This window comes from Indicator indicator, chromosome 36 (genome assembly GCF_027791375.1).
Source record: "Indicator indicator isolate 239-I01 chromosome 36, UM_Iind_1.1, whole genome shotgun sequence".
Taxonomy (NCBI): Eukaryota; Metazoa; Chordata; class Aves; order Piciformes; family Indicatoridae; genus Indicator; species Indicator indicator.
Window position 1 is genome coordinate 3,194,410 of NC_072045.1, and position 26,060 is coordinate 3,220,469.

Consider the following 26,060-nt stretch of genomic DNA (forward strand, 5'->3'; position numbering starts at 1 on the left):
CCCAGGAAATCGAGAGGACCATGGAATGATAGAAATGGGGAGGTTGGAAGAGAGCTTTGAGTCCAGCTGCTCAGCCAGAGCTCCCAATGCCACCACTGCTGCTAAGCCACCACCACTGCACCACCTCCCTCAGCTCCACACCCACAGCTTTTAAACCTCGGGGGATGGGGACTCCAACACCTCCCTGGGAAGCCTCAAGGGGAAGAAATTTTTCCTGATCTCCAACCTGAAGCTCCCCTGGTGCAGCTTGAGGCCATTGCCTCTCACCCTGTCACTTGTTGCATGTGAGAAGAGCCCAAACCCACCTGGCTCCAGCCTCCCTTGGGGGAGTCATAGAGAGCAATGAGGTCTCCCCTCAGCCTCCTCCTCTCCAGCTCCCTCAGCTGCTCCTCCCCAGCCCTGTTCTCCAGACCCTTCCTCAGCTTTGTTGCCCTTCTCTGGACCTGCTCCAACCTCTCAATGTCCTCCTCGGTGTGAGTGGCACAAACCTGACCCCAGCACTCCAGGTGTAGCCTCATCAGTGCCAAGCAGAGAGGGACAACCACAGCCCTGCTCCTGCTGGCCACATTATTCCTGGTGCCAGCCAGGATGCCACTGGCCTTCTTGGCCACCTGAGCTCTCAGCCAGCCATCAATCAACACCCCCAGGTCCTTCCCTGCCAAGCAGCTCTCCAGCCACTCTGCCCCAAGCCTCCAACGTGCATGGGGTTGCTGTGACCCAACTCCTTAGGTGCCTTGTGGTGTGTTGTGATGATTCCTAAGTGCCTGTGGTCCTCTTAGCCTTTTCATTCTCTTTGTCCTTCTCCTTTGCATCCCTAGCCCAAGAAAGCTGGACCCTGGAGATCTTTGCTCAGTGATGTGGCTGGACACAGCCTTCTTCTCTTCCTTCTGATGGAATAGTGATGCTGGTGTCCCCCTGCAACTGCAGTGAGGTAGGTGCCCTCCTTCTCCTTGGTGCAGTCATTATGCCAAGGGAAAGGCAGCAGCTGGACATGTGTCCCTCACCAGGAGTGGGCAAACTCCTGTGTCCTTCCTGGGAGACCTCCAAAAGCAGAGTAGATAAAGCCCTGAGCAGCCAGCTCTGATTCCACAGCTGACATCCTTTCCAGGGTGGATTCTCCTGCTCCAAAAAGGTCCTGAGCATTGGCCTTGAGAGCTGGACACCTCCCCAGGGCATGGCTGGGGAGTTGAGGTCTGCACTGGTACCCTGGGCTGCCCAGGGAGGTGGTTGAATGCCCATCCCTGAAGGGGTTTCAAAGCTGCAGGGATGTGGTGCTGAGGGCCATGGTTTACCCCCAGCCTTGGCTGAGTCTTCCAACCCAAACCATTCACAGGATGTTGGGGGTTGGAAGCACCTCTGCTATGGAGACAGCCTGAGAGAGTTGGGGTTGTGCAGTCTGGAGAGGAGAAGGCTCCCAGGAGACCTTCTGGTGGCCTTCCTTACCTGAAGGGTGCTACAAAAAAGCTGGGGAGAGACTTTTGAGGGTGTCAGGGAGTGATAGGACTGGGGGGGATGGAGCAAAACTAGAAGTGGGGAGATTGAGATTGGATGTTAGGAAGAAATTCTTGCCCATGAGGGTGGTGAGAGACTGGCAGAGGTTGCTCAGGGAGGTGGTGGAAGCCTCATCCCTGGAGGTTTTTGCAGCCAGGTTGGAGGTGGCTGTGAGCAAACTGATCCAGTGTGAGGTGTCCCTGCCCATGGCAGGGGAGTTGGGACTAGCTGAGCCTTGAGGTCCCTTCCAACCCTCACAGTTCTTCTGTGAGATCTTCCGAGTCCAACCCCAGTCCTACACCTCTGTAACTCCACAGTTCACAGAGCTGGTGCAGCCCTGGGCCAGTCCCTCCTCCCTCACCCCTCTCTGCTTTCCTTCCCCCTTCCCAGGAGCTCTCCACCTGGCTGGGAGCGGCTCCCGAGGCGCCGCCGGCGGCCATGGAGTGAGCGGTGCCGCGGGTGCGGGGGGGGCACAGCGGGCAGCGCCCTGCTCCTCGCCTCTGCCATGAATGATGCATCGACCATGGAGTATGAACTCCTCTCCCCCTCCTTGGTGGAGCACCCAGCCAGCTCTGCAGGCATGGATGCCGAGCAGAAAACCGTCTTTGCCTTCGTCATCTTCCTCCTGGTCTTCTTGGTGATGCTGATGGTTCGCTGCTTCCGCATCCTGCTGGACCCCTACAGCCGCATGCCTGCCTCCTCCTGGACTGACCACAAGGAGGGCCTGGAGAGGGGCCAGTTTGACTACGCCTTGGTGTAGACCCCAGGGCCCTGGGGCGAGCCTGGGGGGGCTCTCTGTGCCTCCCACCCCAGCTGGCCCCAGCCCCGGTCCCGTCCGTCCCCCCCCCTCCCCACCCTTTCCTCTGTGGTGTTGCCCCAGCCCAGCAGGGATGCTCTGGGCAGGGAGGTGAGGTCAGGTTCTTCCCCGGGGTTGGGGTTTTCTAGGGGTTTCTCTCTTTTTCTAAGCACTTTTCAGTTCTCTTGGCAGTCTGTGGGGCTCTTGGAGAGATGTCCTGGGAGGGGAGGTGGCTTGACCTGGCGTGGTCCCTGCTGCCCACCGTGCCCCCGGGGCAGCGCCACCTGCTGCAGCCAGGGGCAGGAGGGGATGGGGCAGGGCATGGCTGGACCTGCCCTCAGCCACAGCCCGTGGGGCTCCTGCTGCTCTGGGTGGCTTTGCCTGGTGCCAGGCCAGAGCTTTGACCCCCACCTCTTCTTGCCCCCCACCTCACCCCCATCTGCATCCTCCAGGGAGTGCTGCCCGTGGTCCAGTGCCTGTGTGTGTGTGTCCCTGTAGCTGAGCTGTGTCTGTCAGGGGGTTTGTAGGCACCAGACCCAAGTGCTGGCTTTGTTCTCTGTGTGGCAGCCCCAAGTGAGGGGGAGATGGAGACACCCCCTCCACACCCCACCCCCACCCCCCACACCCCCCCCCCCCATCAGTTGCAGCCCCTTTTTGGCACCCAGCCCTACAGCCTGCTCTCTGCTTCACCCCGTGGGGACCTGTCCCTGCCCAGCTGCTGGAAATGGTCTGAGCAAGGTGCAGGCAAGAGGCTATCTGCAGCCCTGCCTGGGTGGTGGCCCTGGAGGGACCCAAGGTCTACCATGACACCTGGGACATGTTCCTCAGCCAGCCCAAGCCTGGCAGCCTCCCACCAGTATCCCATTCTGGCCAGCCCCTGCTCCAGCAGGATCTGGGTGGCCAACCCATGCCCGGGGCGGGGGGCTGGGGGTGGTCAGCCCTTCCCTGGCCATCCTGCAGCAGGGTCTCAGAAGGGCTTAGTAAATAATGGAGGGGAGCACAAAGCTGTCCTCCTGCCCCTCTGGGGGGGCCCATGCCTGTTGAGCAGGGCTGCTGCAGCTAGCCCTGGGGCTAGCAAGAGCCATGGTGGAGCATGGCTGGGGGCCACTGAGAAGCTCTGTACGAAGGGATGGGAGCCCATGGGGGAGGACCTCTTTCCCCACCGTGGAAATAAAGCTGCACTGTGCTAACCCCACCCAGCTCTTCCTCTGCTCCTTGCTGCCTCCCAGCAGGCTCAGCTGCTCCTCAATCCGTGGTGGGGCTGCTCCATCTCTCTCTGAGCCGTTAGGGGCTTCCACCACCGCCCTGGATCCCAGGGGTCCATACCTGGAGGGAGAGGCAGGGTCACTGGTGGCTGCTGCAGAGGAGTGATGAGCAGGATGTAGGGACCCTGCTTCTGACCTCCTCTGGCACCACACTGCTGCACACAGCTCACCCCCAAGCCATGGAGCACTCACCTCCTGCCAAGCCCAGCAAGCTGCCTGGGGGTCAGTTGCCAGCTGCCTGAGCTCAGGTTTTTCTCCTTTGCCCAGGCTGCACCCCATGATCATCCCCCTGCTGCTCTCCCTGCACCCAGCAAGGTGCTGATGGGCTCCATCCTGCTGGCCAAGGATGCTGTGGCCCTGCCTGCAGCTCTGCACCCATGACAGGAGCCCAGGAAGAACTTGCTAAGAACCAGATGGGAGCAGGGTCAGGTGGTGGAGTCCCCATCCCCAGAGGTGGCACTTGGGGCCATGGTTTGGTGGCCTGGGTGGTGCTGAGTTGCTGCTTGGACTGCAGGATGAGCTCAGAGAGGTTCTCCAACCCAACCCCTTCTCTGCTTCTAAGAAACTAGCCCTGAGCTCCTTCACCAACCTCCTACCACACTTCCAGGCTGCTTTTGAGGTGGTTCTCCCTCTTCCCCCCCACCCCCCCCGACTCCTCAACCCCCTCCCAGGGTGTGAGGAAAACACAGAACCACTTTAACCCAAAATAATTTTATTCTTGCTGCTGCTTCTGATAGTTAAAAAAAAAAAAAAAAAAAATTCCACAAAGAGCAAAACCTCTCAGGGTAGGATGTGAGGGGAGGGGGGAGAGGTTTTGGGTTCCAAATGATCCCAACCCCCCACCCCACCCCCCCCAAAAAAAAAAAAAAAATAACAACCAGCAAGAAATGGCAATAGGGAAAAAAAAAAAATCAAAACAACCTCAAAGGCCCCAAAATAACCCAAAAATAAAACCCCAACAGCAACCACACCAGAGAGGAATGACCTTGAATGTTGTCAGCTGAGGCTTTCTTGGGGCTCAACACACACACACACAAACCCGGCTCTGCTAATTAATTATTATTATTATTATTAATAGGCTTTTTCTTTTTTTTCCTTCTGAAACCAAAATAAAACTAAAAACCCAAAGAGAACAAAAGCACCTGGTGGAAATGTTTTAAAAAATTAAAATTAAAAAAAAAAACAAAACAACAAAAAACAACAACAACAAAAAAAGGAAAAAACAAAACAGAAACCAAACCAAACCAAACAAATAAATCCCAATCAGGCCACCCCCATCCTGTCACAAAGCTCTGGAACTCCTGCACAACCCAGAGGTTGGAGCTGCCCCATGGAGAAGAGGTTTCAAGTTTGTTGCTTACCCAAATACAGTATTCAAAACACTTTCACCCCCACCCCAGGTGAAAAAGGAAAAGAACCCAAACAACAGAAAAATAACAAAATGACCCCAAAAATCCCCTCCAAATACCACACACACCAAAAAAAAAAAAAAAAATATATATCCTAAAACCCAAGCAAGAGGAAGATGGACTCCTCCCAACACCAGCAGGCAGGCAGCTGAGTGGTGAGCCATAAATAGGAGAGGGTGGCTGGATCCAGTGCAGAAGGCTGATGGCTCAGCTCCTGGCAGCACCTCAAGGGTTGGGGGGAAGGTAGATTTGTGTCTAGCACCTTTCTGCCCCTGTGCTGAGGCACAGGGCTGAGGGAGAACCAGCAAAGAGCTTCAGCAACAGCTTAGGGCATGGGGGTGGAGACAGAGAGGGAGCAGCTGGGGAGAAGGGTTTGGGCAGGGCTGCAGCAAGGAGAGCTCAGGTGGCTGGGGGCAGACTCTTTGTAGTGCATTTTGCCTGCCTGCCTTCACCAGAGGCCATTTGTCACCTTGGCCTGACCAAGCCACCCCTGACAAGCAGAGGGGAGGGACCTGAAGTGCTCCTGACCATGGGGCCATCAGCACCAGAGCTGGGGTGGCTCAGGGGAAAGGAGCATCTGCACAGGGAGGCTGTCCCTGCCCCCTGCCAGGCTGCAGAGGCCACCTCCTGGCCCCAGCTTGCTCTTGCTGGGGGGAAACTTTTCCTGGGATTTTTCAAACACTCAGCTAAGTGGGGGCCAGGAGCTCTGCCCCTGCAGCCTGCCCCACAGCTCCTCTGGCATGGGAAGCATCCAGGTGCCCTCGACCAGGCTCATGGCATTTTTCCTGCCTGTTTCAGCTTGTCCAACCCCACTCAACAATTTGCCTTGCCCCAGAGCTCCTCTTCCTCCCTGGGGGAAGGACACCTTCAGCCCTGGGCCTGCTGGAGCTCTGGAAAAGCTCTCCCAGCTCCAGCCTTTGGAGGGCATGGACATGGTGAGCAGCTGGCAGTGTGGGAACCTCAGGTTTCCCCCAGCAGAGCCTCTGCTGCCATGGTCTGGCTGCTTCCTGACCATGGAATCACACAACTGTCAGGGCTGGAAGGGACCTCAAGGACCATCCAGTCCCAATCCCCCTGCCATGGGCAGGGATGCCTCACACCAGGTCAGGTTGCTCAGAGCCACATCCAGCCTGGCCTTGAACACCTCCAGGGAGGTTGTGAGGTCATCAACCTGAACTCTCCACTGTCACTCAGAGGTGACCTGAGGAAGAGAGAGCAGAGCCAGGGGAGGCATGGGAGGGTTTCTGCAGCACCATCAGGACAAGGCAGAAGCAAAGGCAGAACAGAAAAAGCCGTTGGGAAATGCACTCAACACAGCTCCTCCCCAAGCTGCCCCCAGCCCCACCTCCCCCTCCCCAGGCTGTGGGGTGTTGGATGATCTGTGGCCATGACAGCCAGGCAGCATCTCCACAGACCTGCCCTTGCTGGGCCTTGGTGAGAGCAGGCAGGAGCTGAGCAGGGGGAGGGAGGCTCTGTTAGCCAGGTTTGAACCTCTGGCAAAGCTTTCAAGAGCTCTTCTGTGGTGTGGCTTGGTCTTGACCCAAGCACCCCATGAGGTGGAGTACCCTTGGCATGGCCAAGGATAGTCAAGATGAGACTGGGAGACACTCAAGAGCAGACTTGGGGACACTCAAGTGCAAACTTGAGGACACTCAAGAGCAGACTTGGGGGCCACTCAAGAGCAGACTTGGGGGCCACTCAAGAGCAGACTTGGGGGCCACTCAAGAGCAGACTTGGGGACACTCAAGCTCAGACTTGGGAGACACTCAAGAGCAGACTTGGGGGACACTCAAGAGCAGACTTGGGAGACACTCAAGAGCAGACTTGGGACCACTCAAGAGCAGACTTGGGGCCACTCAAGAGCAGACTTAGGGCCACTCAAGAGCAGACTCGACATGCCCCAGGGCAGCCTGGTCTAGTTGGAGATGCCCTGCTGACTCCAGGGAAGGTTGGACAGGTCGACCTTAGAGGCTCCCTCCCAACCTTGATGCCATTCCCCATGGGCTGCACAGTGCCAGGGGTGGGCACGGCGGGGGGTGGGGTGCTGGTGGCGGAGGCGGGGGCGCAGCAAAGAGAGCAGGAGGTTGTTTCCAGGTGTGGATGGCGAGGCCCAAGGACTGCACTGTCGGTTGGGGTGGGTGGGGATCTGCTGGGGGTTAGTAGAGCTGGAGCTGGAGCTTCATCCTCAGTGCCTGGCCCAGCTCCCCTGCCAAGTAGTCGAGGTGGTTCTTGGCCTCCAGCTCCTGCAGTTCGCGCCGGCGGTACAGGGGCACGCTGACGATCTCCAGCAGGTAGGTGCCAGGCAGGACCTTCTTGCGGCCCAGGTGCAGGTAGCTGAGCCCTTCCTTCTGGTGGATCCTGAAGTAGCCCTCCTCGTTGCCATGGGAGATCAGGTACCTCACACGGTTCTCCAAGGGCTCCACGGCCGGCAGCAGCTCCAGGATGTGCTCCTTGTGAGCCAGGTCGGAGAGGTTCAGCGTCATGCTCAGAGGAGCCTCCACGTCCATGCTGGCCAAGTTGACTGAGGGCTCCTGGGGAAGGAAGCAGCCTTGGTACTTACAGGCAGCAAGGAAAGCTCGTGGCCAGGGGGAGGAGGAGGATATGGACATAGGGAAGGGATATGGACATGCTGGAAGGTGTCCAGAGAAGGGCCACGAGGATGATCAGAGGGCTGGAGCTGCTCTGCTATGAGGACAGACTGAGAGAGTTGGGGCTGTTCAGTCTGGAGAAAAGAAGGCTCCAAGGTGACCTTCTTGTGGCCTTCCAGGATCTGAAGGGGGCTCCAAGAAAGCTGGGGAGGGACTTTTTAGGCTATCAGGGAGTGATAGGACTGGGGGCAATGGAATGAAGCTGGAAGTGGGGAGATTCAGGCTGGATGTAGGGAAGAAGTTCTTTCCCATGAGAGTGGTGAGAGCCTGGAATGGGTCCAGGGAGGTGGTTGAGGATCCATCCCTGGAGGTGTTTAAGGCCAGGCTGGATGAGGCTCTGGCCAGCCTGATCTGGTGTGAGGTGTCCCTGCCCATGGCAGGGGGGTTGGAACTGGATGATCCCTGTGGTCCCTGCCAACCCTGACTGATTCTATGATTCTATGACTTGATCTGGAGGGGTTTGGCCCCCGTGGGCCACCCCAAACCAGCTCTGAGAAGTAGCTACAACTTCTCTGCTCCTTGCTTCCCTAGAAGTGCTGCCTTCAAGCTGGGGTTGTGCAGCCTGGAGAAGAGGAGGCTGAGAGGAGACCTCCTTGCTCTCTACAGTTCCCTGAAGGGAGGCTGCAGTGAGGTGGGGTTGGGCTCTTCTCCCAAAGAACAAACGGCAGGAAGAGAGGAATTGGCCTCAGGGGCGGCTTAGGAAAAATGTCTTCGCCAAAAGGCTCTCTGGGCACTGAGGCAGTCCCCCGGGAGCAGGGACACTGTGTGGGACCCACTCCAGGCAGCTGTCTGCCAAGGGATCCAGCTCTTGGCTGACTCCAGCCCAGCCAGGACACCACAGAGCCCTTACCTGGTGGTGCTCAGTGCCGTTGGTGCTGCGGCGCTGCCGACCCCTCTTGGGGTATCCATTGATCTTGCACTCGTAGCAGGTGTCAGGGGACAGCAGGTTGTCTTCATCCTCTTCTTGGGGAGCAGGAAGGTAGGGACCCTTCCCAAAGCCCAGCCCAGAGATGCAGTGTCTGATGGCAGAAGAGCAGAGACCTGCCTCAGATCCATGCTTCAGGAAGGAGATCCTGAGAGGTGCTCCATGGCACCTCTGGGGATGGGGAGGCACTGACACAGGATGCCCAGGGAGGTTGTGGATGTCCCCTCCCTGGAGGTGCTCGAGGCCAGGCTGGGTGAGGCCTTGAGCAAGCTGGGCTGGTGGGAGGTGTCCCTGCCCATGGCAGGGGTTTGGAACTGGATGATCTTGAAGATCCCTTCCAACCCAACCCATTCCATGAATCATGCCTGGGGCTGGGACATGGCTTGGCCACAGGACAGACCTGAGAGGGATCAGGCCACATCTTGTTCAGTTGTGGCCTCAGGTTTAACCTGGCTGCACCCTGGGCTAGAAGGCTCTGCAGAGCATCTGCTGCAGTGCCAGCAGCTGCCCTGACCACTGCACCCCTGACATGGAGGAGGAGATGCACAGCAGCATGAGGGTCTTGGGATGGGTGAGGAGCAGTCTGGCATGGAGAAGCTGAGGGTCATGTGGGAATAGGAGCTCAGGGGCTCCTGAGGCTCCTTCAAACCAAATCAGTGGCAGAGAGCAGGAATGTGGTGATGGAGGTGCCAGGGGGCACCATGCCCTGGCCAGGAACAGACAGAGGTTGCTCTGGAGACAACCTGCTGCTTGCTTCCTTACCCTTGTCCTGCTCGGAAGTAGCCCCCAGGGCAGCCGCAGAGGTAGCCTCCATCCGTGTTGGAGCAGCCATAGCTGCAGGGGCTGCCTCCTGCTGAGCACTCATCCACGTCCTGGCAGCCCCCAAACGCTTGGTCAAAGTCAAAGCCAGAGGGACAAACACACTTGAAGCTGCCCAGGGTGTTGTAGCAGGAGGCAGAGCCGCAGGCGCTGGGGCTGGAGCATTCGTTCTCATCTGCAGCCAAGGACAGCAGAGCTTGTCACAAACTCAGGGCACAAGGACCCCCTGGAGCAGGGCCAGAGGAGGCCACAGCAGTGCTGGCAGGGCTGGAAGCCCTCTGCTGGGAGGCCAGGCTGGGAAAGTTGGGCTTGGGCAGCCTGGAGGAGAGAAGGCTCCAGGGAGACCTTCTGGTGGCCTTGCAGTGCTTAAAAGGGCAGAGAAGAAAGCTGGGGACAGACTTCTGAGCAGGGTCTGATGGGACAGGACAAGGGGGGATGGTTTGAAACTGAAAGAGGGAGATTCAGAATGGAGAGAAGGGAGAAATGTTTGGCACTGAGGGTGGTGAGACCCTGCCCCTGGTTGCCCAGAGAGCTGGGAGCTGCCCCAGCCCTGGCACCATCCCAGCTCAGGTTGTTTGGGGCTGTGAGCAGCCTGCTCTGGTTGGGGATGTCCCTGCTGAGTGCAGGAGGGGTGGACTGGGTGACCTCTAAGTCCCTTCCCACTCAACCATTCCATGACAGCCAAGGAGCTGTGCCCACAGCCTTGGCTGGGCTGGCAGCAGGCTGCCTTCTCCTGCAGGGTCCCAGCCCATGCAGGTCCCTCAAGGGCTTCCTTGACTCTTTTATCCTCCTGCACTCTGCAGAGCAGTTCCCTGCCCCTCCCCACTGCAGGGACAACCTGGCACAGGGGCAGGGGCACCACCTCCGGGCCTGCCTCTGGGGCAGGGCAGCAGTGCAGGGTTGGGTTAGGTCGAGCTGAGCCCAGAAGGGTCAAGAGTGACTGGGGAGAGCCTGATGGCTCCAGCTGCCCTCTCCCCACCCTCCCACAGCTCAGGCACACAGGGCCCATGCCAGACTCACCCACACACTGGTTCCACTGGTAGTGCTGGACGTAGCCCTGTGGGCAGCCGCAGCGGTAGCCCCCCAACACGTTCTGGCAGCCGTGCTGGCACCGGTGGTTCCCATCACACTCGTCCACATCTGCAGCAACACAGCACCAAGGGTGGTGAGACAGCTCCTGCCCCTCCCCTGCACCCATGGGCACCTGCTGCAGGCCTGGTGGGCACTGGCCTCGAGGCTGCCTGGGTGTGCCCAGGGTTGGTTCTCAGCAGCCCAGAGTTGTTTGGGTCAGAAGAGACCTTCCAGAGCATGGAGTCCAACCCTGAACCCAGCACTGCCAGGGCACCACTGACCCATGGCCCTCAGCACCACAGCTCCACAGCTTCTAGTGTGGGTTTCTGATGGCTCACAGTAAGGACCAGACCCTTTCTGGCCACACTGAGCTGCCTCAGAGACTGCTGAGTGAAGCAGGAACTCTTGCAGGTGGCACAGGTGCCTGGCAAAGCCCCAGGGCTGCAGACTCACCTTCACAGTTGACACCAGAGCTGTCCAGGGAGAAGCCCTTCTGGCACTCACAGTTGTAGCTGCCTGGAGTGTTCAGGCACTGCCCCTTGGCTCCACACAGGGAGGGCTGAGCTGTGCACTCGTTGTTGTCTGCAAAACACCCCCAGGCCCACCCCCAGCCATGTGCTTGTGTGGAGCTCCTTGAATGGTGGAGCTTAGCCTAGGCTGAGCAGCAGACAGAGGTCAGATGCACAACCCCAGGCCAACTGGAGAGGAGATTTGCTCTAGAACCAAAGCTAGGGGCTAGAAAGACTCTCTTGGGCTTAAAGCCATCCCATGGGGACCTTGCTGGTGCTCTAGAGCCCATGAGGATCCTGCTGGTGCTTTACAGCCCATGGGGACCTTGCTGGTGCTCTAGAACCCATGAGGACCTTGCTGGTACTCTACAGCCCATGGGGACCTTGCTGGTGCTCTAGCAGCCCATGAGGACCTTGCTGGTACTCTACAGCCCATGGGGACCTTGCTGGTGCTCTACAGCCCATGGGGACCTTGCTGGTGCTTTACAGCCCACAAGGACCTTGCTGGTGCTTTACAGCCCACAAGGACCTTGCTGGTGCTCTACAGCCCATGGGGACCCTGCTGGTGCTCTACAGCCCATGAGGATCCTGCTGGTGCTCTACAGCCCATGAGGACCTTGCTGGTGCTTTACAGCCATGAGGACCTTGCTGGTACTCTACAGCCCATGAGGACCTTGCTGGTACTCTACAGCCCATGAGGACCTTGCTGGTGCTTTACAGCCCATGAGGACCTTGCTGGTACTCTACAGCCCATGAGGACCTTGCTGGTACTCTACAGCCCATGGGGACCCTGCTGGTGCTCTACAGCCCATGGGGACCTTGCTGGTGCTTTACAGCCCATGAGGACCTTGCTGGTGCTCTACATCCCATGGGGACCTTGCTGGTGCTTTACAGCCCATGGGGACCCTGCTGGTGCTCTGCAGCAGAGCAGTGAAGGTCTCTACTCACCAATGCAGGATGAGTGGTGCTGAGTGAAGCCTGGGGGACATTTGCAGTTGAATCCTCCAATGATGTTGACACAGAGGAACTGGCAGTTGTGCTGCTTGGTGGAACATTCATCCAGGTCTAAGGCAGGAAGCAGAAGCACATGAGGCTCAGTCCATCCTGCTGGGACACTTGCATGCACATGGTGACACACAGTGGTCCTGCCCAGACCACAGGACCTCGACATGGACCTAGCACAGCTTTCCCAGAGAGGTTGGAGGTGCCCCATCCCTGGAACCATGCCAGGCCAACCTGCTCTGGTGTGGGATGTCCCTGCTGACTGCAGGGGGTTGGACTGGGTGACCTTGGTCCCTTCCCACCCAAACCAGTCCATGGATCAGCCTCAGGAACAACTCAAAACCCTTCCATGAGCATTACAGCTCCAGGCAGCCTCTCCCCACCTCAGCTGTCGATCACAGAGAGGTTTTTCCCTGCCTCTTCTGCACTCCACAGCTCCCAGCCTCTCCCAGGTCCTTGGGACACAGCCTGATGCTCCAGTGCTGTGGATGCCAGCTCCAGGAGGAGCCCATTTGTAGAGGACAAGCAGGGCCAAGGTCCCTGGAGCTCAGCACAGCCTGGGAGGTGCTGTGCAGGCTGCAGGGAATGTTCTTCTTTGAGGAGCCAGCTCTAGAGTGGAAGGATGAAGCCCACAAAGAAGCAGAGAGCTCCAGCATGGTGGAAGGGACCCCTGGAGATCATCCAGCCCAGCCCCCTGCCAGAGCAGGTTCACCTAGAGCAGGCTGCACAGGATGGCATCCAGGTGGCTTTGGAATGACTCCAGAGGTGGAGACTCCACTCTGGGCAGCTCAACCACCCCCAAAGAGGGTACAGCTCCCACCAGCTGCCCCAAGGCCCAGCATGGCACCATTCTCATCTCCTTTTCCATGCCTGTGGCTAGAAGAGGGCCTGCCTGTGGCATCACATGGCCATCAGCCACCCCCTACCCTGCCACCAGAGATGGGCCAAGGGCCCTGCTGCCTCCTCCTGGCTCAGCACCTTTGCAGATCTTCCCATCCTCCTGCAGAACATAGCCCCTGGGGCAGGAGCACTGGTAGCTGCCCTCTGTGTTCTTGCAGATGAAGTTGCAGGGCTTGGGGGACTGGTTGCACTCATCCAGATCTGGACTCAGGAGACAAAACACATCAGCAGCCACAGCCTGCACCCCTGGCTGCCTCCACAGCACCCCTGGGGCTGCCTCCACAGCACCCCTGGGGCCACTCCGGCCACCAAGGGCTCCTGACCACAAGGTGAGCCCAGGTTTGGTGACACCAAGTGGATAAGTGGTCAGGGGGCACTGCCTGGCAGGGAGGGGGTGTGTAAGCAGTCAGGGGGCAGTGCTGGCAGGCAGGGTGCACTTCTGGCAGGCAGGGGGTGGGTAAGCAGTCAGGGGGCACTTCTGGCAGGCAGGGGGCAGTGCTGGCAGGCAGGGGGCACCGTTTGGCAGGCAGGGAGGATCTGCTGGCAGGTGGGGGGCACTGCTGGCAGGTGGGGGGCACTGCTGGCAGGCAGGGGGCACTGCTGGCAGGCAGGGGGCACTGCTGGCAGGCGGGGGGCAGTGCTGGCAGGTGGGGGGCAGTGCTGGCAGGCGGGGGGCAGTGCTGGCAGGCAGGGGGCACTGCTGGCAGGCAGGGGGCACTGCTGGCAGGCAGGGGCACTGCTGGCAGGCGGGGGGCACTGCTGGCAGGCGGGGGGCACTGCTGGCAGGCGGGGGGCAGTGCTGGCAGGCGGGGGGCACTGCTGGCAGGCGGGGGGGCAGTGCTGGCAGGCAGGGGGCACTGCTGGCAGGCAGGGGGCAGTGCTGGCAGGCGGGGGGCACTGCTGGCAGGCGGGGGGCAGTGCTGGCAGGCGGGGGGCAGTGCTGGCAGGCGGGGGGCACTGCTGGCAGGCGGGGGGCAGTGCTGGCAGGCAGGGGGCAGTGCTGGCAGGCGGGGGCAGTGCTGGCAGGCGGGGGGCACTGCTGGCAGGCGGGGGCAGTGCTGGCAGGCGGGGGGCACTGCTGGCAGGCAGGGGCAGTGCTGGCAGGCGGGGGGCACTGCTGGCAGGCGGGGGCAGTGCTGGCAGGCGGGGGGCAGTGCTGGCAGGCGGGGGGGATCTGCTGGCAGGCAGGGGGCAGTGCTGGCAGGCGGGGGCAGTGCTGGCAGGCGGGGGGGATCTGCTGGCAGGCAGGGGGCAGTGCTGGCAGGCGGGGGCAGTGCTGGCAGGCGGGGGGGATCTGCTGGCAGGCAGGGGGCACTGCTGGCAGGCGGGGGGCACTGCTGGCAGGCGGGGGGCACTGCTGGCAGGCGGGGGGGCAGTGCTGGCAGGCGGGGGGCACTGCTGGCAGGCAGGGGGCAGTGCTGGCAGGCGGGGGGCACTGCTGGCAGGCAGGGGCAGTGCTGGCAGGCAGGGGGCACTGCTGGCAGGCAGGGGCAGTGCTGGCAGGCGGGGGGCACTGCTGGCAGGCGGGGGGCAGTGCTGGCAGGCGGGGGGCACTGCTGGCAGGCAGGGGCACTGCTGGCAGGCGGGGGGGCAGTGCTGGCAGGCGGGGGCAGTGCTGGCAGGCAGGGGCAGTGCTGGCAGGCGGGGGGCACTGCTGGCAGGCGGGGGGCACTGCTGGCAGGCGGGGGGGCAGTGCTGGCAGGCAGGGGCAGTGCTGGCAGGCGGGGGGCAGTGCTGGCAGGCGGGGGGCAGTGCTGGCAGGCAGGGGCAGTGCTGGCAGGCAGGGGGCAGTGCTGGCAGGCAGGGGGCATTGCTGGCAGGCAGGGGCAGTGCTGGCAGGCGGGGGGCAGTGCTGGCAGGCGGGGGGCACTGCTGGCAGGCGGGGGCACTGCTGGCAGGTGGGGGCAGTGCTGGCAGGCAGGGGGGCAGTGCTGGCAGGCGGGGGGCAGTGCTGGCAGGCAGGGGGCAGTGCTGGCAGGCGGGGGGCAGTGCTGGCAGGCAGGGGCAGTGCTGGCAGGCAGGGGGCATTGCTGGCAGGCAGGGGGCATTGCTGGCAGGCAGGGGCAGTGCTGGCAGGCGGGGGGCAGTGCTGGCAGGCGGGGGGCACTGCTGGCAGGCGGGGGCACTGCTGGCAGGTGGGGGCAGTGCTGGCAGGCAGGGGGGCAGTGCTGGCAGGCGGGGGGCAGTGCTGGCAGGCAGGGGGGCAGTGCTGGCAGGTGGGGGCATTGCTGGCAGGCAGGGGGCATTGCTGGCAGGCAGGGGGCAGTGCTGGCAGGCAGGGGGGCAGTGCTGGCAGGCAGGGGGCAGTGCTGGCAGGCAGGGGCAGTGCTGGCAGGTGGGGGGCAGTGCTGGCAGGCAGGGGCAGTGCTGGCAGGCGGGGGCAGTGCTGGCAGGCAGGGGGCATTGCTGGCAGGCAGGGGGCATTGCTGGCAGGCAGGGGGCAGTGCTGGCAGGTGGGGGGCAGTGCTGGCAGGCAGGGGGGCAGTGCTGGCAGGCGGGGGCATTGCTGGCAGGCAGGGGGCATTGCTGGCAGGCAGGGGGCAGTGCTGGCAGGCAGGGGCAGTGCTGGCAGGCAGGGGGGCAGTGCTGGCAGGCAGGGGGCAGTGCTGGCAGGCAGGGGCAGTGCTGGCAGGTGGGGGGCAGTGCTGGCAGGCAGGGGCAGTGCTGGCAGGCAGGGGCAGTGCTGGCAGGCAGGGGGCAGTGCTGGCAGGCGGGGGGCAGTGCTGGCAGGCGGGGGCACTGCTGGCAGGCGGGGGGCAGTGCTGGCAGGCGGGGGGCACTGCTGGCAGGCGGGGGGCAGTGCTGGCAGGCGGGGGGCAGTGCTGGCAGGCAGGGGCAGTGCTGGCAGGTGGGGGGCAGTGCTGGCAGGCGGGGGGCACTGCTGGCAGGCGGGGGGCACTGCTGGCAGGCGGGGGCACTGCTGGCAGGCGGGGGCACTGCTGGCAGGCGGGGGCAGTGCTGGCAGGCAGGGGGCAGTGCTGGCAGGCGGGGGCAGTGCTGGCAGGCGGGGGGCACTGCTGGCAGGCCGGGGGCACTGCTGGCAGGCGGGGGCAGTGCTGGCAGGCAGGGGGCAGTGCTGGCAGGCGGGGGCAGTGCTGGCAGGCGGGGGGCACTGCTGGCAGGCAGGGGGCACTGCTGGCAGGCAGGGGGCACTGCTGGCAGGCAGGGGGGCAGTGCTGGCAGGCGGGGGGCAGTGCTGGCAGGCGGGGGGCAGTGCTGGCAGGCAGGGGGCAGTGCTGGCAGGCAGGGGGGCAGTGCTGGCAGGAGGGGGGCAGTGCTGGCAGGCGGGGGGCACTGCTGGCAGGCGGGGGGCAGTGCTGGCAGGCAGGGGGCAGTGCTGGCAGGCGGGGGGCAGTGCTGGCAGGCGGGGGGCAGTGCTGGCAGCTCACCCTGGCAGGCGGTGCCGGTGATGTCGGCGGTGTAGCCCAGGCGGCAGTGGCAGCGGAAGGAGCCGATGCTGTTGATGCATTGCCCATTCCTGCACAGGTTGGGCAGCACTCTGCACTCATCAATGTCTGCAGCAGGGAGGGAAGGAGCTGTTAGACTCAGGGACCACTGGGCTTGGAAAAGACCTCTGAGGTCATAGAAGCAGAGGATGGTTTGGGTTGGAGAAGCTCTCGGAGAGCATCCGGTCCAGGCAGGACCCAACCCCACCCATGGACCCCAAACCAAGGCCCCAGGTGCCATGGCCACAGGTTTCTTGCACACCTCCAGGGGTGGTGGCTCTGCCCTGCTCCTGCTGCCCACACCAATAACCTGGGGCAGGGAAGAGAAGCTCCCATGTTCATCTTGCAAGCTCCACCACCTCCCTGGGCAGCCTCTTCCAACCCCTGACCACTCTTGCAGCAAAGAAATTTTTCCTCATCTCCAACCTAACCCTCCCCTGCCCAACCAATTCTCCTCAGTAGTGCCCAGGGACAGGCCAAGGGGCACAAACTGGAAGCCAGGAGGTTCCATCTGAACAGGAAGAGAAACTTCCTTGGTGTGAGGCTGCTGGAGGCCTGCAGAAGGCTGCCCAGAGAGGTTCTGGAGTCTCCTCCTCTGCAGAGCTTCCAACCCCCCCTGGACATTGTACTCCTGGGCAAGCTGCTGTGGGTGCCCTGCTGGAGCAGGGGGCTTGGACTGAAGGATCTCCAGAGGTCCCTTCCAGCTCCCTACCATTCTGAGATTCTGGGATTCCAGCCCCAGCTTACCTCTGCCATCAGTGGAGTACCCTGGCCCATGGGGACACATTTTCTTGTACTGGGCAGTGCCAGGGAGGGGGCAGAGCTCACACTGGGGGCCCCAGCTGCGGCCACTGTTGCAGCAGCACTCGGACTTGGTGACCAGGTTGCGGTTGGTGGAGGACATCTGGCACATGGTCTGCAGCACCTCTGTGAAGCAGAATCCCTGGCGAGTGTCTGGCCAGAGAGAGGGGAGACAGAAGGGGAAGATCTAAGCGACTGCCAGCAGCAGGGATGACCAAGCAGCAGGCCCAGGCTGTGCCAGGCCCAGCACAGGGAGCAGTGTGGCTGTGATAACGCCACAGGTGATCATGGAGTCACAGAATGGTCAGGGTTGGAAGGGACCTCAAGGCTCAGCCAGTCCCAACCCCCCTGCCATGGGCAGGGACACCTCACACTACAGCAGGTTGCTCACAGCCACATCCAGCCTGGCTGCAAAAACCTCCAGGGTGAGGCTTCCACCACCTCCCTGGCAGACTGTGCCAGTCTCTCACCACCCTCGTGGGGAAGAATTTCTTCCTAGCATCCAATATGAATCTCCCCATTTCTAGTTTTGCTCCATTCCCCCCAGTCCTATCACTCCCTGACACCCTCAAAAGTCCCTCCCCAGCTTTCTTGTAGCCCCCTTCAGAACCTGGAAGGCCATAAGAAGGTCTCCTGGGAGCCTTCTCCTCTCCAGACTGCACAACCCCAACTCTCTCAGGCTGTCTGCAGAGCAGAGCAGCTCCAGCCCTCTGCTCATCCTCATGGCTCTCATGGTGCCCCAATGACCTTTCTGCTCAGCGAGCCTGGAGGGCCTGAGAAGAACCATCTGGTAGGGAGGAGAGGCTGCTGAAGAGCCACCAGGGGTTGGGCATTACCAATGCACTCTGTGCCAGAGGGGCTGACTTCGAAGCCCTCGTTGCAGTCGCAGCGGTAGCTCCCCACGGTGTTGGTGCAGCGCCCGTTGGGGCAGATGCCCGGCCTGGTGCGGCACTCGTTCTCATCTAGGGGGGAACCACCAACACCTCTGCTGAGGCACAGGAGAAATGCCAGCTTCCCACCAGCCCCTGTGCTGCCCACTCAGCCTCAGACACCCCCCACAAAGTCCTCGAGGATCATCCTTCAGGCTGTGAGTCCTTCAGGACCATGTCTGCCGTGCTTGGGTGGCTGAGGAAGGCATCTACTGGTCCTGGGCTTCATGGAATGGGTTGGGGTGGAAGGGACCTTCCAGATCATCCAGGTCCAACCCCCTGCCATGGGCAGGGTCACCTCCCACCAGCCCAGGTTGCTCAAAGCCTCTTCCAGCCTGGCCTTGAACACCTCCACAGGGGCATCCACAACCTCCCTGGGCAACTCCAACCCTAACTTCTAACCCTAACCTTCTCCCCTACCCCTAACCCCCAACCCTTAACCCTAACTCCCAACACTGCTCCAGTGTCTCCCCACCCTCACTCTCAAGAATTTCTTCCCCATCTTCAGTCTCAGTCTCCCCTCTCCCAGCTCCAAGTCATTGTCCCTTGTCCTGGCACTCCCAGCCCTTATCAAAAGTCCTTCCCCAGCTTTCTTGCAGACCCCATCAAGGTACTGGAAAGCTGAGGGCTGACTTCTCCCAAAGCCTTCCCTGCCTGGCATATTATCCCCCTGCAAGTGGCCCAGCTGCTGGGCTGGGAGTGGAATTGGGCTCTGTGTCTAAGCCTGCCCAGTGCTGACCCTTCCAAAAGAAGCTTGACATAGGCATGGAAAGGCCTAAAGCTGAAGAGAACTTCTGTGCTTGTAGGCATCTAGGAGGCCCTGGAGGAAGCTCTGACACGTGGGGAAGCCTAGGGAGGAGCTGTCTGACATGAAGTGAAGCTACACGGACAGGGCCCCATGGACAATGCCTGGAAGGGGAGGGGAGGGTCTGCAGCCCCTCTGGGCCCCCTTGCCAGGCTGCTGCCTGGTACCTGTGCAGCCCTCTCCGTCAGGCCTGCGCTGCATGCCCGGGGGGCAGATGCACATGAAGGTGCCGATGAGGTTCTTGCAGAGCATCCCTCGAGACTCGCAGTCGTGCAGCCCCTCTGCACACTCGTCCAGATCTGCAACCAGCAACCTCCTCAGAGCCCCTCCAACCCTGCCAGCAGCCTGCCAGCAGCCTCACAGCCACCTGACAGCCAGCTCCCAGCCTCCTGCCAGCCGCTACCCAGCCCCTTCCCAGCCTCCTCCCAGCCACTTCCCAGCCTCCTTCCAGCCACTTCCCAGCCTCCTGCCAGCCACTTCCCAGCCTCCTCCCAGCCACTACCCAGCCACTTCCCAGCCTCCTGCCAGCCACTTCCCAGCCTCCTGCCAGCCGCTACCCAGCCCCTTCCCAGCCTCCTCTCAGCCACTTCCCAGCCTCCTCCCAGCCTCCTGCCAGCCACTTCCCAGCCTCCTCCCAGCCTCCTGCCAGCCACTTCCCAGCCACCTCCCAGCCTCCTGCCAGCCACTTCCCAGCCTCCTGCCAGCCACTTCCCAGCCTCCTCCCAGCCTCCTTCCAGCCACTTCCCAGCCTCCTGCCAGCCGCTACCCAGCCCCTTCCCAGCCTCCTCCCAGCCACTTCCCAGCCTCCTCCCAGCCTCCTGCCAGCCACTTCCCAGCCTCCTCCCAGCCTCCTGCCAGCCACTTCCCAGCCTCCTCCCAGCCTCCTGCCAGCCACTTCCCAGCCACCTCCCAGCCTCCTGCCAGCCACTTCCCAGCCTCCTGCCAGCCACTTCCCAGCCTCCTCCCAGCCTCCTGCCAGCCACTTCCCAGCCTCCTCCCAGCCGCTACCCAGCCCCTTCCCAGCCTCCTTCCAGCCACTTCCCAGCCTCCTGCCAGCCACTTCCCAGCCCCTTCCCAGCCTCCTGCCAGCCACTTCCCAGCCTCCTCCCAGCCTCCTGCCAGCCACTTCCCAGCCTCCTCCCAGCCTCCTCCCAGCCACTTCCCAGCCACCTCCCAGCCTCCTTCCAGCCACTTCCCAGCCTCCTCCCAGCAGCTACCCAGCCCCTTCCCAGCCTCCTCCCAGCCACTTCCCAGCCACCTCCCAGCCTCCTGCCAGCCCCTTCCCAGCCTCCTGCCAGCCACTTCCCAGCCTCCTGCCAGCCACTTCCCAGCCTCCTCCCAGCCTCCTGCCAGCCACTTCCCAGCCTCCTCCCAGCCGCTACCCAGCCCCTTCCCAGCCTCCTGCCAGCCACTTCCCAGCCCCTTCCCAGCCTCCTTCCAGCCACTTCCCAGCCCCTTCCCAGCCTCCTTCCAGCCACTTCCCAGCCTCCTGCCAGCCACTTCCCAGCCTCCTCCCAGCCGCTACCCAGCCACTTCCCAGCCTCCTGCCAGCCACTTCCCAGCCCCTTCCCAGCCTCCTTCCAGCCACTTCCCAGCCTCCTGCCAGCCCCTACCCAGCCACCTCCCAGCCTCCTTCCAGCCACCTCCCAGCCTCCTTCCAGCCACTTCCCAGCCTCCTGCCAGCCACTTCCCAGCCTCCTCCCAGCCTCCTTCCAGCCACTTCCCAGCCTCCTCCCAGCCGCTACCCAGCCCCTTCCCAGCCTCCTGCCAGCCACTTCCCAGCCTCCTCCCAGCCACTACCCAGCCACTTCCCAGCCTCCTTCCAGCCACTTCCCAGCCTCCTTCCAGCCACCTCCCAGCCTCCTTCCAGCCCCTTCCCAGCCTCCTTCCAGCTACTTCCCAGCCTCCTTCCAGCCACTTCCCAGCCTCCTTCCAGCCACCTCCCAGCCTCCTTCCAGCCACCTCCCAGCCACTTCCCAGCCTCCTCCCAGCCACCTCCCAGCCTCCTTCCAGCCACTTCCCAGCCTCCTGCCAGCCACTTCCCAGCCACTTCCCAGCCACTTCCCAGCCTCCTTCCAACCACTTTCCAGCCTCCTCCCAGCCACTTCCCAGCCCCTTCCCAGCCTCCTCCCAGCCCCTTCCGAGCCTCCTTCCAGCCACTTCCCAGCCACCTCCCAGCCACTTCCCAGCCTCCTGCCAGCCACTTCCCAGCCACCTCCCAGCCTCCTTCCAGCCACTTCCCAGCCTCCTGCCAGCCACTTCCCAGCCTCCTGCCAGCCACTTCCCAGCCACTACCCAGCCACTTCCCAGCCTCCTCCCAGCTACTACCCAGCCACTTCCCAGCCTCCTTCCAGCCACTTCCCAGCCTCCTCCCAGCCACTACCCAGCCACCTCCCAGCCTTCCTCACAGCCACTTCCTGGCCTCCTCCCAGCCCTTTGGGAACAAGTAGGAACCCACTGCCCACATCTGCCCTGCTTCCACCACCCCCTCCTGCCTTGGTCCAGGGCTGGCTGGCACGACACAGACACCCAGGTGACAACGAGCACAAGCCAGGGATGCCAGCTCTCAAGTCCTGCCCTCTCTCTCCACCCAGGGATCAGCCCAAGGGCAGGCTGGGGAGGGGTGGGGGCTGGGCAGGGAGTGCAGGAGGAGCTGTTACCTCTGCACATCCTTCTGTCTTCTCGCAGGGCATAGCCAGCAGGGCAGGTGCACTCGTAGGAGCCAAAGGTGTTGATGCAGCGGAAGGCACAGAGCAGGGGGTTCAGAGCACACTCATTGATATCTGGGAGGCAGGAGAGAGGACACAGCTCGGCCCTGGGCTCTCAACTGGGCCAGCAGTGCTGGTGGAGCTCCCTGGGAGGGTCTCCCCATGCCCTGCTCCGTGCCCTGCCCGTCCCTCTCCGTCTCAGGAGAGCTTTGTTCCACCAAGCTTCCTGTCCTGGTGGAGCTGCAGAGGGACAGACACCTGGTGTCCCTGCAGCTTTGGTGGGGACAGTGTCCTGGCTCCTCTCCTGCATTGCAGCAGGTCTCCAGAGCTCCTCCTGGGCTCCAGCCTCAGAGGAAGCTGAAGGGGACCAGCGCTGATGTCCACACTGGTGTGGAGACGAGCCCCAGGCAGCCTTACTGCCCACCAGAGGCTGACCTGACAGCTGCTCACCCAGGCATGGTCACAAGAGGAGTGCCCCCAGCAGCCTTACCTTCACAAGTCATCATGGGCCCTGGCTCAAAGCCCTCATCACAGGCACACTCGAAGCCTCCCACCACGTTGGTGCAGGTGCCATTGCCACAGGGGTTGCCAATGGAGCACTCATCAGTATCTGGAGGAAGCCAGGAGGAAGCCAGGACCACGTTAGGTGGACAGGAAAGCTGCAGCCTGGTCTCTTCCTGCAGCCAGAGCATTCAAACCAGCCAGGAGCAGGTTCCTTCTCTCCACACATGCCCCCTCCACACACACACATGCTGAGGACTTCTGGCTCAAGGGAGGTAGAAGGAGGGGGAGCAGAAGGGGGCAGGAGCCCCTCAGGCAGGTCCTCACCCACGCAGTTGACTCCTGTGTAGTCCAGATTGTAGCCAAAGGGACACTCGCAGCGGAAGGAGCCATCAGTGTTGATGCAGGCCCCATTGATGCAGACCCCCAGGTTCTCTGAGCACTCATTCACATCTGCCAGGGAAACCCCAAGGCCATCAAACCTCATCTGAGCCTCTCAGCACTGGATGAGGCCTTGAGCAGCCTGGTCTAGTAGGAGGTGCCCTTGCCCATGGTGGGAGGTTGGAACTGGATGATCTTTAAGGTCCCTTCCAGCCCAGCCCATTCCTGATGCTGTGACTCTGCTACCTCAGCTACTTCCTCTCCAGAGCTGAGGGCTGGACCTTTGCAGAGCAGGCAAAACTTGGGAGAGCATCCAGTGCCAGGTTCCTCCTGCCCCTGGGATTCCATCCCCCTCTCCAGACAGCCCAGGGGTGGCTCTTTCTGGGCAGCTCTCTCCCCAGAACAAACTTCTCCTCATCCCTAGCTCCAGCCTTACCTTCCCGGGTGTCACCTGGACCTGGGATGGCTCCATGGCCATAGGGACACAGCTCCTGGAAGGCAACTGGAAGAAAGAAGTGAGATATGGTCACAAGTTGTGCTCACAGGAATGTGCTGTGGATGTCTCTAGAGCATGACTGACAGCTCTGTGCCCATGGGAGGCCACACAGCCATGGATGGCTGGCAAAGTCCTGTTCTTGCCTTGCCTCTGGAGGCACCAAGATGGTCTGAGCCTGATCTAAAGCCCTGCAGAGAACTGAGAGCAGATCCAAAGCAGAAATGAGATGGAGAGGCTGCATTCCTGTGTGACCTGCCCTGGCAGTGGGGTCAGACTGGATGACCTCTGGAAGCTCCATCCCAACCCCTACCACACTCTCTGTGGTTGCTGGAGGCCCAGGGAATGCTGCAGCCCAGTAAGGGCTGCTGGGATCCCAGGCAATCCTCTCCAGATGGAGGAGCCCAGGGTGCTGGGCAGCTGGCACTGCTGCTTGGGTCGACCCTTCACACCTTCCCCTCCACCCCCTGTGCCTGCTGGGGCCCTGGCACACCTACCATTGCCTTCCTGAGGGCACAGCTCACAGGGGTCTCCCCAGCCTTCCCCTGGCATCTTGCTGCAGCAGCACCGAGCCTTGGTGGTGTTGAAAGCCTTGGGGACAGAGCACTTCCCATTGTCAAAGCGAGTGAAGCAGAAGCTCTGGCGAGTGTCTGCAGGAGGGGGGGAGAAGCCCAAAGGTCAGGGCAGGTCCCCAGGGTGGTCCTGGTGCCACCCCCAGCAGCAGGGAGCGGCGCTCACCGAAGCAGCGCCGGCCGTTGTCAGACAGCACGAAGCCCGGGGGGCAGACACACTGGAAGCTGCCAGGGGTGTTGGTGCAGGTCCCAAAGAGGCAGATGTTGGGCTCCTCCTCACACTCGTTGATGTCTAGGAGCACCAAGCACACAGCACTGATGGAGCAGCCATTAGGGTCCCTCCTTTCCTGGCTGCACTACAGCCAGCTGAAGCTGTGGTGTCTGGGGAGCTCTGAGGAGCTCTGAGGACTGAAGGACATCCCCTAGGGCCATAACCCTTAACCAGCCCCAGGCCAAGTAGAAGCAGGAAGAGGCCAAGGTGCAGCAAAACCACTGAGCCTTCTCCATCAGGGGAGCAAGCCTGGCCAGCTGGGCAACTCTATGTCCAAACTTGGCCACCCTGTATCCAGTACATCTACTCTGTGTCCAGCTTAGTTACTCTGTGTCCAGCTTGGCCACCCTGTGTCCAGCTTATCTACTCTGTGTCCAGCTTAGTTACTCTGTGTCCAGCTTGGCCACCTTTTGTGCAGCTTGGCCACCCTGTGTCCAGCTTAGCTACTCTGTGCCCAGCTTGGCCACCCTGTGTCCAGCTTAGCTACTCTGTGCCCAGCTTGGCCACCCTGTGTCCAGCTTAGCTACTCTGTGCCCAGCTTGGCCACCCTGTATCCAGTACATCTACTCTGTGTCCAGCTTAGTTACTCTGTGTCCAGCTTGGCCACCCTGTGTCCAGCTTATCTACTCTGTGTCCAGCTTAGTTACTCTGTGTCCAGCTTGGCCACCTTTTGTGCAGCTTGGCCACCCTGTGTCCAGCTTAGCTACTCTGTGCCCAGCTTGGCCACCCTGTGTCCAGTACATCTACTCTGTGTCCAGCTTGGCCACCTTTTGTCCAGCTTAGCTACTCTGTGTCCAGCTTGGCCACCCTGTGTCCAGTACATCTACTCTGTGCCCAGCTTGGCCACTCTCTGTCCAGCTTAGCCACCCTGTGTCCAGTACATCTACTCTGTGTCCAGCTTAGCTACTCTCTGTCCAGCTTAGCTACTCTGTGCCCAGCTTGGCCAGCTGTGTCCAGCTGCTTCCCAGGAGGTCCCTGGGGCTGGGGACACACCGAGGGCCATGGCTCCTCTGGAGCAGGCTGTGGTGGGGGCAGGGCAGGCAGAGGCAGCCTTACCAATGCAGTTGTCATTCTGCACCTCGTAGCCAGGGGGACAGATGCAGCGGAAGGAGCCCTCCAGGTTCTGGCAGGTGCCTGGGGAGCAGGTCCCAGGCAGGCTCACACACTCATTGATGTCTGCAGAGGAGGAGAAAGAACCAGAGAGAGGGAAAGTGCTCAGCTTGGAGGACTCAGAAGTCCTTGCAGCGATGGATGGAGGCTGGAAGAGGGCAGAGTGAGGCTGGAAGGGGGCAGGCTGGGGGCTGGAAAGGGGCAGGCTGGGGGCTGGAAGAGGGCAGGCTGGAGGCTGGAAAGGGGCAGACTGGGGCTGGAAAGGGGCAGGCTGGGGGCTGGAAAGGGGCAGGCTGGGGGCTGGAAAAGGGCAGGCTGGGGGCTGGAAAGGGGCAGGCTGGGGGCTGGAAAGGGGCAGGCTGGGGGCTGGAAAGGGGCAGGCTGGGGGCTGGAAGAGGGCAGACTGAGGCTGAAGAGGGCAGACTGAGGCTGAAGAGGGCAGACTGGGGCTGGAAGGGGGCAGACTGGGGCTGGAAAGGGGCAGACTGGGGCTGGAAGGGGGCAGACTGGGGCTGGAAGGGGGCAGACTGGGGCTGAAGAGCAGCCCCCAGGGCTGAAGGCTGCAGCCCTTCTTCTTTCCAAGAATGACTGTGGGGAGGGGAGGAGGGATGATGGCTTCAAACTGGAGGAAGATGGATTGAGATTGGACATCAGGAAGAAATTCTTCACAGTGAGGGTGGGGAGACTCTGGAACAGGCTGCCCAGAGGGATGCCTCCTCCCTGGAGGTGGTCAAGGCCAGACTGGATGAGGCCTTGAGCAGTCTGAGCTAGCTGAGAGCTGTCCCTGCCCACGGCAAGGGGGAGGTTGGAGCAGATGATTTCTGAGCACTCTTCCAACTTTGAGCATTCCATGACTCTCACAGCACTGCAGCATGGCAGCCACCCCCAGGACACAGCCCAAGGCCCTGAGGAGAGCCAGGGGGCTGCCTGGACACTCACCCACACAGTTCTTGCCGTCGGGGGTCCGGTCGTAGCCCTCCTGGCAGAGGCACTGGAAGGAGCCAACGCTGTTGATGCACTGCCCATTGCGACACACCTGCCCCACCAGGGAGGAACACTCATCAATGTCTGCAGGGGAAGAGGAGAAGCACAACAGGAAGCAGAGCAGGTCAGTGTCTCACCTCAGCCAGCCCCACGCCTCTGACACAGGCAGCTCAGCTCAGGTCACTTCTGCAGCCGCTGCCAGCGGACAGCCAGAGCTGAGGGCT

The 26,060-nt window shown here is 61.8% G+C and overlaps 2 protein-coding genes across 2 annotated transcripts in view; one reads left to right on the plus strand and one right to left on the minus strand.

The window, feature by feature from the left end:
* The first annotated feature begins 1,996 nt into the window (after positions 1–1,996).
* Positions 1,997–2,251, plus strand: CTXN1 (cortexin 1). The gene has a single exon (XM_054396302.1). It carries the CDS (start codon positions 1,997–1,999, stop codon positions 2,249–2,251), a length of 255 nt encoding a protein of 84 aa, XP_054252277.1.
* Positions 2,252–7,117: 4,866 nt separating this feature from the next.
* FBN3 (fibrillin 3) overlaps positions 7,118–26,060 on the minus strand; it is an 87,749-nt gene continuing 68,806 nt past the window's right edge. The window contains exons 46-64 of the mRNA XM_054396250.1: positions 25,792–25,920; positions 24,799–24,918; positions 23,638–23,763; positions 23,397–23,549; positions 22,843–22,908; positions 22,353–22,478; positions 22,015–22,134; positions 21,477–21,599; positions 18,984–19,115; positions 17,919–18,044; positions 17,029–17,235; positions 16,225–16,350; positions 12,914–13,036; positions 11,882–11,998; positions 10,878–11,006; positions 10,374–10,493; positions 9,297–9,528; positions 8,460–8,628; positions 7,118–7,492 (exon numbers count right to left, since the gene is read on the minus strand). Of these exons, the coding sequence (XP_054252225.1) occupies positions 7,118–7,492; positions 8,460–8,628; positions 9,297–9,528; positions 10,374–10,493; positions 10,878–11,006; positions 11,882–11,998; positions 12,914–13,036; positions 16,225–16,350; positions 17,029–17,235; positions 17,919–18,044; positions 18,984–19,115; positions 21,477–21,599; positions 22,015–22,134; positions 22,353–22,478; positions 22,843–22,908; positions 23,397–23,549; positions 23,638–23,763; positions 24,799–24,918; positions 25,792–25,920 (2,819 nt within the window). The remainder of the gene's footprint in view (positions 7,493–8,459; positions 8,629–9,296; positions 9,529–10,373; positions 10,494–10,877; positions 11,007–11,881; positions 11,999–12,913; positions 13,037–16,224; positions 16,351–17,028; positions 17,236–17,918; positions 18,045–18,983; positions 19,116–21,476; positions 21,600–22,014; positions 22,135–22,352; positions 22,479–22,842; positions 22,909–23,396; positions 23,550–23,637; positions 23,764–24,798; positions 24,919–25,791; positions 25,921–26,060) is intronic.

What these genes read in the sequence shown, in the direction of transcription:
- CTXN1 (XM_054396302.1), top strand. Translation starts at nt 1,997, where the DNA reads ATGAATGATGCATCGACCATGGAGTATGAACTCCTCTCCCCCTCCTTG.